Source organism: Triturus cristatus, chromosome 3_2 (assembly GCF_964204655.1).
Source record: "Triturus cristatus chromosome 3_2, aTriCri1.1, whole genome shotgun sequence".
NCBI lineage: Eukaryota > Metazoa > Chordata > Amphibia > Caudata > Salamandridae > Triturus > Triturus cristatus.
In genome coordinates, this window is record NC_140584.1 from 686,457,480 (window position 1) to 686,469,927 (window position 12,448).

A 12,448-nucleotide genomic window follows, 5' to 3' on the forward strand; every position below is an offset into this window, starting at 1 on the left:
GATATCTGATACGACATATGATTTGAAATGGCAGGGTGTGCAATTGCATGAGACGGATGTGAATCCGAAGGCCTTTGGGGAGCAAGACATAGTGATGATGGGGTACTTCTGGGACTCCCTCACCTTCAGGGGGCGAACAGTGAGAACGAAGATCTATGTGGCTGAGAAAGGAAGGAGCCTGGTGGGATGGAAGGACCTGGCAAAGCTGGGGGTGATGCTAGTCCCGGGGGTGGACGATCCCATAGTTCTGAGGGATGATTGGGTCAACTACATGCAGCCGGATGACTTGCCTGAGGGCTTGGCTGAGGTCATCGGCAAATTTGAGTCTGTTTTTGAAAACAAAGTAGGGTGTGTGAGAGGATTCGTGCACGCCATTCGATTGAAAGAGGATGCTGTGCCGATAAAGCACAAGGTCAGGTCGGTTTCCCTATCTGTCAGAGGGGAGCTGAAGGCTGTTCTTGATAGGCTGAAGTCGGAGGGAGTGATAGAGGAAGCAGGCGCATCAGAGTGGGTGTCCGCAATCGTGGTGTCCAAGAAGAAGAGGACAGGGGACATTCGGCTGTGTGTGGACCTGCGATCCTTGAACAGAAATATCCTGGTGAACTGCCATCCTCTGCCCAACATTCAAGAGATCCTGTCTTCCACGTCAGGATCAAGGTTTTTCACTTTGATAGACCTGAAGTCCGCGTACCACCAGGTGTGCCTCACGGAGGATTCCAAGAAACTGACCACCTTTATTACCCCATTCGGAGCGTACAGGTACGTCCGTCTCCCGTTCGGCCTCGCTTTGGCTTCCGGTGTCTTCCAAAGACTGATGGATCTGCTCTTCTGCGACATGAAGGGCGTTGAAGCCTTCCAGGACGACATTTTAGTCCCCACGGCGGATGAGGAGGGGCACCTGGAGCTGCTGGGCAAAGTGCTGGAGGTGCTGCGAGAAAAAGGGATGACGGTCTCCAAGGACAAGTGCAAGTGCAAGTTCATGGAGGGCAAGATCGACTACTTAGGACACGTGCTGACCCCGGAGGGCATTGCGCCTAAAGATGACTTGGTGAGGGCCATACGTGATGCTCCATGTCCCGGAGACAAAGACGCCTTGCGATCGTTCCTGGAGCTCAGTGAATACTACTCCAAATTCATGCAGGGATATGCGACCAAGGTGGAGCCTTTAAGGAAACTGCTGAGGAAGAACGAAAAATTTACATGGGCGCAGGACCAACAGGCTGCTTTCGAATCTGTCAAGCAGGCCATCGTGGCGGCTCCAGTGCTACAGCCGTACAACAAGGCATTCCGGAACGTGATCACAGTTGACGCTAGCGCCAAGGGTATCGGCGCGGTGTTTTGCCAGTTCCAAGGGAAGAAGGAGAACACGGTCGCTTTCATATCCCGGTCACTGAGTGACGCTGAGAAGCATTAGAGCATCATCGAGCGGGAGACGCTCGCGTGCGTATGGGCCGTGGAGAAACTGAAGAACTATCTGTGGGGTATGGAGTTCGAACTGGTCACTGACCACAAGCCCTTGATCTACATGATGGACGGCGAAGGTCGCGGCAACGGGAAAGCCAGCTCGAGGCTTCTACGTCTGCTGTCCAAGCTGCAGGAATATCACTTCGTCATCAGACACATCAAGGGTGGCCTCAATTGCAGGGCGGATTGCCTGTCGCGCATGCCGGTCAATGGCGAGGAGGACGTTTCCCTGGATGACACGGAGTGCGTGGTGGCGCTGGTGGACGCTTCGGCCATTTGCGAGGGATCCATTTCTGAGGAAGAATGGTTGACGGCCCAGGAGAAGGACATGACTATTCGTAGGGTGATGGACCATATGACGGCTCGTTGGCCCCCGATCCGGAACTTGAACGGTGCTCTCAGGAGTTTCCAACAGGTTAGCCCTGAACTCACCATCGAGGGCAGCTTCGTGAAGAGACATGAGCTGTTTGTGCCGCCGGAAGGGTTGAGAGAAAAGCTAATCAGGATAGCTCACAGGGGCCACCCGGGCGGTACTGCCACGAAGAATCTCCTCAAGCAATACTACTGGTGGCCAGGGATGTGCAGCAACGTCGGCAGTTTTATTGATCGATGCGGACCGTGTTTAAGGGCCGACAAGCATTGGAAGACGGCAAAAGGGACGCTGCAACTGGTGGACATTCCTGCCGGTCCATGGATCAAGGTTGCCATTGACTTCGCAGGCCCGTTTACCCTGCTGCCAGACGACTGCAGACATCTCATTGTTCTCACGGATTACTTCTCCAAGTGGATCCACTACAAGTTCGTCAGGGAGGTTACCACTGAACGAGTAATCAAGGAGCTGAAGAAGATTTTCGCTAGTGAGGGTCAGCCGAAGGTTTTGGTGTCCGACAACGGCACCCAACTGGTCTCCAGGCAGATGAAGGACTTCCTGGCCAGATTGGGAATCAAGCAGGAGAAGACCCCGCTCTACAGCCCTAAGAGCAATGGGCAGGTCGAGCGGATGAATAGATTCTTGAAGGAGGGTGTGCAACAGGCGGTTGCCTCCAACTTAGATGTGAAAGCATTTCTGGCGGACAAGGTGCACACTTTCCACAACACGCCTAATGCAGTCACGGGGCACACTCCGTTTTACCTGATGAGAGGGAGAAGGTGTATGAGTGAGCTTACTCCCAAATTTAATAAGTGGTATGACATGAGGGAGGAACCTGAGAATATACCTGATGAGAGGTTGAGAGTCAAAGAAAGAATTGTGGCTAAACAGGAAAGCAACAAACGGTATGCAGATATGGTAAACAGAGCCAAAGTTAAAGATGTAGTGCAGGGGGATTGGGTATTGGTGAAGAAACCAACCAAGGGGATGAAAGGAGAATCTGTATTTCAGACCCCTGCACGTGTTCAAGGAGTGACAAAGGGAGCTGTCTGTTTGGAAGGAGGGGGATGGCGTAGCAAGGACGACATTGTCAGGCTCAAGGCAGGCCAAGAGGAAATCCTCATGAGAGGCAACCAGGTGCGCGAGGCCGAGAGCGATGATAGTGTGTACGAGTGGCAGGTTCAAGAAGACAATGATGGTGCCACTGGTGATGGTATGAGTGGTGATACGCCTCCTGTACGAGGGCGAACTGGACACGGAAGTGCAGACCGGTGGGAGAATACGTGGCACGGCCTAGGGGATACCGAAGGCCGTAGTGATAGCAGTCCTAAATCTGTGAGGAGTGACAGTCATGATGTAATGAGTGCAAGCCAAGATGGTACGGGCACTAGCGGCGGGGGGTCCACCCTGTATGTCACTCCCCGCAGACCAACAAGGCATATCAGGGCTCCCAAGAGGTTCGAAGATTTTGTTATGAGATAAAGTTATGTATATTTCTCAATTTGTTAAGAAAGGGAGATGTTGTACGTGAGGTAACGTACTAGTCTTGCGACGCAGAGGACAGTCCTCTTTCCCTTGTATGTTGCCTCCTGACGTCACTGGCCAATCCGACGTCGAGGATGGCTGTGACGTCAGGGGGCGGCGGGAGGAGGACAGAAAGAGCGCGAGGACGCTAGCCGGCGGTTGTTTCACCCGCTGCTCCTCGTGGGCCGTAATATTTACTGGAGTTAATAAAAGGCTCAGTTCTACCAAGTAACCTGTCTCGCCTCCCTCATTCATACCACTACAATAATGCAGTATAAACATTACATTTGCTTAACTTCCATATTAATTTAATGCATTGAATTACTATTGGTAGAATTTGCTTCCACAATTAATAATTCAATGCGGTCAATTTATGCATTTTGCAGATGTCTTATTCAAGAATCTTTGTATCAGTATTGCACACAATGAAAAAAAAAATGTTTGATTTAGTTCATATGCCATATTTGATTTGCTCAATAACTGTTGATTGGTTAAATCCTCGAAAATGCATCCGTAGTCCTCTTCATTTTTATTTTCACCATAAGATTCTGCTCTGTAGCATGGCACCAACAATATCTCCTTAGAAACTGAAGTTTATGGAAGAAATTCCATTACCTGTTTTTTTCTGATATGTTTGTTACCATCTATTTCTACATCAGGCCTTATATATATTTAGAAACAGTGCATGTAAAATATCTGTTAATGAAATGGTGGCTGAAAAGGTAAAGTGTGTGTTCTCGACTATTCTTTTTTTCTCATAGTTTGTGGGCTGTTCATGCTCACCATTTCTGTTGAGGCTGGCTTTAAATACTCTCTCAATTCTTCAAAATACTTTTCCAAATGATTTGTTCAGTCTTTAATCCAAGCAGAACACCCTACAGCAGCAGCAGCCCTCATACAAAACGGGCTTCCTTCCAGTTTTCTGTTGTGTGGAAGGAATATTTTCTTGATAATATTCCAGCCGCGATAATTCAATAATTTGGCTGCCTTGACAAAAGAAGCATGTCAGTATTTTGGAAAGGTTGTACGTGATCCTGCTAGGGTCAGAATTAGGATATCATTGACTACGCTACTTTTTGATTTGTTTGTTTTATTAGTCGACAGGTTGCAGCGTCTATTTTGAAAGTGCTGAAGGAAGTAAAGCTCGACCCTGCTGTAAAAGCCATTGTTATCTGTGGAGAAAATGGCAAGTTCAGTGCAGGTAAATGTATAACATGCACTTTCAAAAAATTTTTTGGAGATTTAATTTGGTCTTTTGATTATTTTTGTGTAGCACAAATGCAGTCTGTGGTTACCTGAGAGCACTCTGAGGGTGGAGTTATAGAGGTAATGTAGAAGATTAAAAATCAGTGACACAATGAAGTCATGTAGTGAAGACAAAATCTGAATATCAGCTGATAATCAGGCTTAGGCATGAGGCAGTGGTGTTTCTTCAGAAATGTTATGAATTTGACAAAGTTGTGTTGTAAACAAGTATTTCCTTAAACGTGAGCAGTGGAATGATAATGATCAATCAAAAGGATGGGAATCACAAGAAGAGGAAGACACGCCATCCACTAGGAAGCAAATAATGATAATAAACTAACCAGTGATAAGCAATGAGCTGGCACTAATCCCACTGTGAGTTGTTTTTGGTAGGTTGCACAGAAGGCTTTTCGCAACCAGACTTCTAAAGCTCTCAGGGTAGGCGAGACCTAGAAAGCATGCATGCAAGCACAAAAAAGAAGCAAACGGCCTGGCAGTAGTAGCTGCCAGCCTCTTGACCAAAATGTGTATTTTAATGGATAAAAAATGGATTGGAAAGTGGAGATGAAGGTGTAAGAGAGCAATTAGCAAGTTGAGGTGCAGGGTGAAAGAGCATGAAACGAGTATCCTGGCAGAAATGTGCAACTGCCAGACCCTCAAGAAAAGTGTGTGTTTGTAAAATAGATAAATAAATACATAAATACATACATAGAAAATAGATTGGCAGAGGGAGCAATGGATGAGCCAGGGTGAGGGTCAGGGAGCAAGGACCGAGCTGCCTGATCGCAGAGAGCACCTACCAGGGCTCTCGCAAAAAAAGTTTATTTAAAAAAATAAACGAGTAAATACAAAATTAAACATTGAGGGGGGGGGCAAGCAATGACAAGGAGAGAAATGCACTCCCTTGCAGTGCTAAAAAATCTAAAAAAAAATCTAAAAAAATATATAGTTCGCTGCTGCCAGCAGTGGATGCACACAAGTCATCAAAATAGCACATGGTTATGTATGTATGTAGAATAGTGAAGAAAACAATTACATAAAATGCAGAGAATAAGACGGACAGGAAAGTCATCAAATTAAGACCCAAGGGCTGACCAGCGCTCACTATATGTGTATGTTTTTAAATATTGGAGATAACAGGCCTTCAACAACAGCCATCTAAAAGGGTCTGTAGCCGAGTCTTAAAATTGTGTAATTTTCTGACCAGCAGTCAGTCAGGCCCACGTAAAACTATGTTTATTCCAAGTAAAGTTCATCAGATCTGCCTGAAAGCTCCACTTTGCAAACTCCAATTTCAATCATGTTTTCAAAGATGCTAGTGAGGCACAATCCCACATCTTCTGCCTCGTGAGATTTAACATGATCAGATTGCCATTAGCTAAACGACTACAATTAAAATGTTCCCCTTATTTCACTTGTTAATTCACAGAGGTTAGGAATCCTGCTGGAGCCACATATAAATGATAAAATGTTCTTACGATTTGAGCATAATATTTATAAACAATTCTAGGCAGTCGCAGCTCAAGTCGAATGCATTAAAAGCTGTGCAAGGTCATACCATTGAAGGATTTCAGCATTGTGCAATATTGCTCTACGATATATTCAGCCTCACACAACACCTTTGATGCAATGTGGGCACCTTCCTCTAAGGCTATTGTCCATCGAAGTATGTAGCTCTAACAAACCTCTAGCAATTGAAGTAAACTGACCATCTAAAAATGTGCCTGCCAAGATAAATTGCTAGCATCTAACAATCATATATAGGCGAGTGCCTCTGTGTGTGTGTGTCAGTCTGTGAGTGAGTGGGCGAGTGAATCTCTGAGTGGGTCTGTGAGTGTGTGTAAGTCTCTGAGTGGGTCTGTGAGTCAGTGGGTAAGTCTCTGAGTAGGTCTGTGAGTGGGTGTGAGAGAGTTTCAGTGGTTCTGTAAGTGGGTGCATGAGTTTCTGAGTGGGTGTATGTGTCTGAGTGGGTCTGTGAGTTGATGCATGAGTGTCTGAATGGGTCTGTGAGTGGCTGTGAGAGTGTCTGGTTGGGTGAGTGGGTGCATGAGTACCCTGATGGCACTATTACTAAAGTGTCCCGGGAGCTCAGCAGGTGTTTTTAGTGCACACTCTTTTGTAATACCCATTCCCTGGGCACGCATTCTGTATCTGCTGAGCAAAAAAATGAAAGTTCACTCAATTGCACTGTGGTTCGGCATCAAAGTGAAAAAAGCACAGCATTCACCCCTACACCTGTCCCATATTATCAGTGAAGGTTCACATCGCATAAGATATTGAGGAACGCCTTTCCTTCCATTTTGGAGGTGTGGCAAACGAATGTATGACGTTAGTACGCCATCCATTATCCCGCAGTAGGTTACAACGTGGACGTTACATCGTCCGTGTTGTTACCACGCATGGCTTTACATCGCAAGTTGTTTCTACGACTTGTGCTAGATGGCGCGCTGGACTTAGGAATAGTATAAATTACTATTCCTACTCCATTTAGCGCAACAGCAGGGAATGTTCTGTTTTCCTTCCCCCCTCAAGTCAAATAACCCGTTTGTCTTCCCTGTGGCGTAAATCATTGCGTTTATAGCTGCCGTGTGACCCTTGGCTCTAGAATGTTCTCTCAGTAAGTAGGACATCCAGACAGCACCCGTTTTAGAGATTAAACAGACCCCTTATGTGACGGCGTCGGGAGTTTGTAGGCTTGAGGAGTCTTAGGTACGCAAAGCCCAAACAAGTGGGAGAGGAGGGGGAAGTGCTGGGAACAGGCGCCCTTGGAATGCCTGTGTGTCGCGCTACAAATCTGCGCTGTGGTTAGTGCACCTGCTGGAGCGATAAGTGTATAACCTAAAGGTTATATGTTTTTTTTTTGGGTAGTTTTATATTGCGAACTCGACCCGGAGGTATGAGAACGCTGCACCAGGTGTATTACAGAGGGACACATTGATTTCTAGGCACGGGGAGATTAAGTGATTTGCACAAAAACACAGGATGCTTGAGCCTCCCAGACTCGAACCTGGTTCCCCAGCTTCAAAGTTGGCCGCCCTAGCTGTTAAGCCACACCTTGTTAACATACTGGTGATATAGGTTAGTGAGTTAAAGAGCATATTGGAATCATCAGTATATAACCTGCAGGTTAAATGTTAATATACGTGAGGTACCGCTTAGTGAGTTAATACATATACTGCTGACGTTTTTGGGTGACCAACAGACTAAACGTTCACATATTTGTGGTGCAGTAGCATGGTGAGTTAGTGCACTCCCGGTAACTTTCAGTACTTAAGTTGAACTCCCAAAGGGCTCGAGTCCGCTTTTCATTTTTCCAAGGTGGAGGCTGACTTGTGTAATACCACTTATGTACCAGGCCCCCATGTCGTCAGGCTGCAGTGTTGGACGCCACTAAAAACAAGGGGGACGAGAGGGACGCGTGACAGTGAGCCGTCCTGACACCTCTGCAGGGTTTAATGGCCTGCCCGTGCAGTGGAGCCAGTCAAGCTGAACACGAGGAACAAGCGAGGCTTTTAAGCGTATTGTCCTGGCCATTTGGTCAGCTGAGCGAGGGGCTTCGGAGGGGGGGATACGTGCATTTTGACCGTTCCCTGAAAAGGACTAATGTGTTTTAAACTGGAGGATGTTATGCCTCGCCCGCGTCCAGGGGAGCGTTGCTAATCTGAAGGCTGCCATCGCGCGCTGGGGTCTGTGGACAGGGTGCGCGGCGCGTGGGCTGTTATTTGCGAGGCTTTTATTTAGGGCTGCGTTGGACCTGCAAACAGGCACTCCGTCATTAAAAGTGACAGTGTAAGTATAAACAAGCTACCGAAAGAGCGCGTGCATATGTTTTGTCCTTAACAACGAAAGCAGAGCGTGTGCATATGTTTTGTCCTTAACAACGAAAGCAGAGCGTGTGCATATGTTTTGTCCTTAACAATGGAAGCAGAGCGCGCGCATATGTTTTGTCCTGCGTGCGCACAGACACGGAAGGAGAGACGAGCGCGTGCATATGTTTTGTCCTTAACAACGGAAGCAGAGCGCGTGCATATGTTTTGTCCTGCGTGCGCACAGACACGGAAAGAGAGAGGGAGCAACCGAGCAGAGTCGTACACGTGCACATCTCCTGTCACCCGTACGCGCACATCTGCAGTGTCTTAAGCTAAGCTGTTAGAGACCCATGCGTACACATGTCCTGTCTTTAACACGCGTGCACATGTCTTGCCCCCTTTCGCCCACAAAACCAGCAACAATAGATCTCGCCAAGATGAGCATCGCATGCGCTGCGTTGCTAGGCGAGATCTAAAAACTACAGGAAAAGACATTCCAGTGGTCAATACAGAGTACACATCATACTGTCACTGCTTCATGAACCTTTTACAGTACAAAGTTGCTTATCTTCAGCATGCCAAGTCACATTATAATTCTGCATTACAGTAAGTTCCCATCCTAAAGAAATATCATTCTACCCGGGAGCTCTGCATGTTGGGTGATAGCACATTCAGGGCATTGTCCTAGTTGCAATTAGGGCTAGTGAGGTGGGGGTTTTGTTGGGGGGTGTCTAGGGTATTAGCCGAAATCCTTGTGTAAATGGGGAAAGATGGTGCATTACAGCGCTGTATCCCATATATTGCCTAAAAGGATATATTGTATAGGCTGTACTAAGAAGCTCACAAAACACCCTACCTCTTTAGGATATGACTCAGTACCCTGGGGAATTCTCACTCCACACCAGTGACTTTGAGAGACAGTACTCCTAACAGTCTCTAGCAGGATGCAGTGCAGGGCCGGCTCTAGGGCGGTGCGACCGGTGCCACAGCACCGGGTGCCGACTTCGTGTGGGGGCGCTGTATAAAATGGTTTCAAAAGCACCCGCTGCTGCATTCTTTGCTTCCAGCAATTTTCAGCCACAATAAAAACAAATCAAAATAACTCTGTGGATTAATGTTCTTCCAGGAGAGAAAGGGAGATTGGAGTTTTGTCTAGTGGAAGTTTTGACTCCTGATAAGGTGGCGCAGAGGGTTAATATACCTGCTGCAAAGTATGCGCACCATGCAGATCACAAGGTGCATATAATGTAAATAGGTCAGTGGGTTACTACTTTTGTCAGAGAGATCCTTTTGTTACTTGCTTTTTGTAAGTTATAGTCCTAATGTAGAACAGTGAGCAATAAACTGTCATCAAAGAGCTGCATGAAAACGGCACGGTATAGGTAGAGCGTTATGAGTTTTTTGTTTTACCGTCTTTCATTAACCTAATGTTGCAAAATGGGTTAATTGGGTAGAAATCAGTTCTTATTATTAAAGAGACCCCTTAACCATGGTTTTACATTTTAAATTCTAAGTTTGTGCTTCTCCACACCAAGCACTCTTAAACTATAGTGCCAACCAGTATGGATAACATGACTCCTACGCCTTGTTCTCTTCTTCTTGTGATTTGTCTGTTGTAACATTTCCCTTACACAGATTTACACACGTATGATTGATTGTCTCTAATCTGTGTGATGTAAAGTGCTCTGAAACCCTATACTGGTATGAGTGGTGCTATAAAGCTGATTAAATGCATCTGAAAGAGAGTGCTTGTGGAGACTTGTGAGGCACTGTGAAAGGATGATAGTGGAGGAATTTGTGGCGGAGGTGGTCATTGGGGGGTCCTAACAAACATTGTCGCACTGAGCACCACCAGCGCTAAAGCCGGCTCTGATGCAGTGAGATGGCTTGAGCCCACAAGTAATGCCGTTCGACCTGCCTTTCTGCACAGGCCGGCCATATTCCTTAGCCTGTGTCTGTAATGCTGGGCAAGGGACTTTCTCTCTTTATGCTTAGTGAGTACCCCAAGTCACTACATTGTAACTCTACATCAGATTCACATTGTGCGCTGCCACTCTCCAATTCTCTCCGCAAGGTACCGCACTTTGCTAGACTTCTAAATTGACTCGTGTTAGCCAGTATCACTTTTACTGCCAGCGCTGCATTCAAAGAGGAACAAGCATTTGCAATGCAATAGGTCTCGCAGTTACACAAGTTTAAGCTATTGGCATTGTAAATGACAATGCCTTTTATGTACGTTTTTAAAACGAAAACAAAAATAAAAGGCATTGTTATTTGCAATGTCAATAGCTCAAACTCGCGTAAATGGAACACCTATTGCATTGAAATGCTTGTTCTAGTTACATTCGGCATATATTTTCGCTATTCCAGTATGTATAAAAAGTGGTAGTATTGCTGTTCTTTATTTTCCAGCCTCCATACATGTTGTTGCAGATCAGTTCCTGAAAAGTATTTGACAGGCAGCATGAAACTGTTGATTTGGCCATAAGGGGGGCAAACGCCATTGTCTATCCACCCCAGGCTTACCTCAAGGAGCCAAGCAGAGTAGACTGTAGAAGAATGCTGCGGTTCAGAGAGCTGTGAACGTGACATTGCATTTATAAATGATAGTTCAGTGAGGGTTCAGCATTCATTTGCCGTGTAGAGGAGATTAGCTCCCTCTCTCAAGCTGTCTACACGATTACATATTTAGTGTAATCGAAAAATCACACATTATCTATAATACACAAAGTATTTCCGTTTCTAGGAATAGCTGGCCGTCCGTTTTATTAAAAATACAGTTAGGGCCCCGTGACGTTTCGCCAGATAATAGCCGAGCCCCGTCTCGCTTACTTTATTAATGCTGGCGTAGCCTGAAAAGAAGCCTTTCCGTGGCGCAGGGATGTACAGAACATTATTTGCAACAATGAAAAACAAGACAGGGGCAGGGACGAGCTGGGCTTGCAGCGCGTTTCTCATACGATTTTTAAAGGCAGATTTTTTGGCTGGTAAATTCCGGTCCAGAAACACTATGTCAGTGGAATCGGGCAGAGCGGTATCCTACCTGGGGATTCTTTTCAGTCTGACTCATATCTCGTCATTACTTGGCCTGCTTTGTTGGTAAAAGTCATCAGAGTGTTGTTAACTGCATGACGTTTGCTCGTAAAAGAAAACACAAAGTTAACTTGCGTTTTCACAGGACGGACAGGAAAGTTGTTTTGCATACACAGGTCTCTCGACCACATATGATTATTTTGGCAAGCAATCGCGTTGGATTTTTTTGAGAGAGTTTAGTGCTGTCTTTTGGCTCTGTAAGTAATTTGACGTTAAAAGGTTATGAGCTTTAGTGTGAGAGCAGATTTAAGAAATGTTTGCTTATGAAACTAGTGCGTCACTTTCCTTAAATTAAGCGAAATCGCGATCGCGATCAAAGCGGTCGTGCGGCCACGAAAGTGAAAGTAAGCGCGGCGCGCGCGCCCGCGCACATGCACTGTAGCTCTAGGCTGGCCTGGTAGCACTTTTTGGAGCCCACATACAAAATGTCTCTTCGAGCCTTTGGCTCGCGAGACCTACAAACAAACAAGTACTTGAAGGGCCATCAGCAAAAATACGGGCGAGCTGCCAGTTTCAGACAAGGGATTACTTGAGAGGTCTGCGCGTGCACCGACACCGGGGAATACACGTGCATGCACTGGGTACATCATCCATGTCTAAAGTGCACACTTACACCTGGTCTTGCTTCTGTGAAGTATGTTTACAGTGCAAATGTGTACATTATACATTTTACAGAGTCAGGGAGAAACTGTCGATAGGACCCTATGTGCATAGAGCAGTAGGAAAAATAACAATGTTAACTTCTTTGCACATGCATAGCTTAAAGTACAACAAAGCGCTATGACGCGGTCTGGCCACTTCATATACATTCTTTTTAACTTTAAGCTATGAAGTACAGCAGCTCACACTGCTGTGCAGCTTTTAAAAATCATTGACAAAGTCTATGGATCTCGCATAGGTGAAACCTATTGGCTTTGCTAATGTTTGTTGTGGGACGGTCAGT

The 12,448-nt window shown here is 46.1% G+C and overlaps 1 protein-coding gene across 1 annotated transcript in view; it reads left to right on the forward strand.

Annotated features, from left to right (window-relative positions):
* Nucleotides 1–12,448, forward strand: part of EHHADH (enoyl-CoA hydratase and 3-hydroxyacyl CoA dehydrogenase) — a 246,494-nt gene that overhangs the window by 45,722 nt on the left and 188,324 nt on the right. The window contains exon 2 of the mRNA XM_085648734.1: nucleotides 4,456–4,559. Coding sequence (XP_085504860.1) covers nucleotides 4,456–4,559 — 104 coding nt within the window. The remainder of the gene's footprint in view (nucleotides 1–4,455; nucleotides 4,560–12,448) is intronic.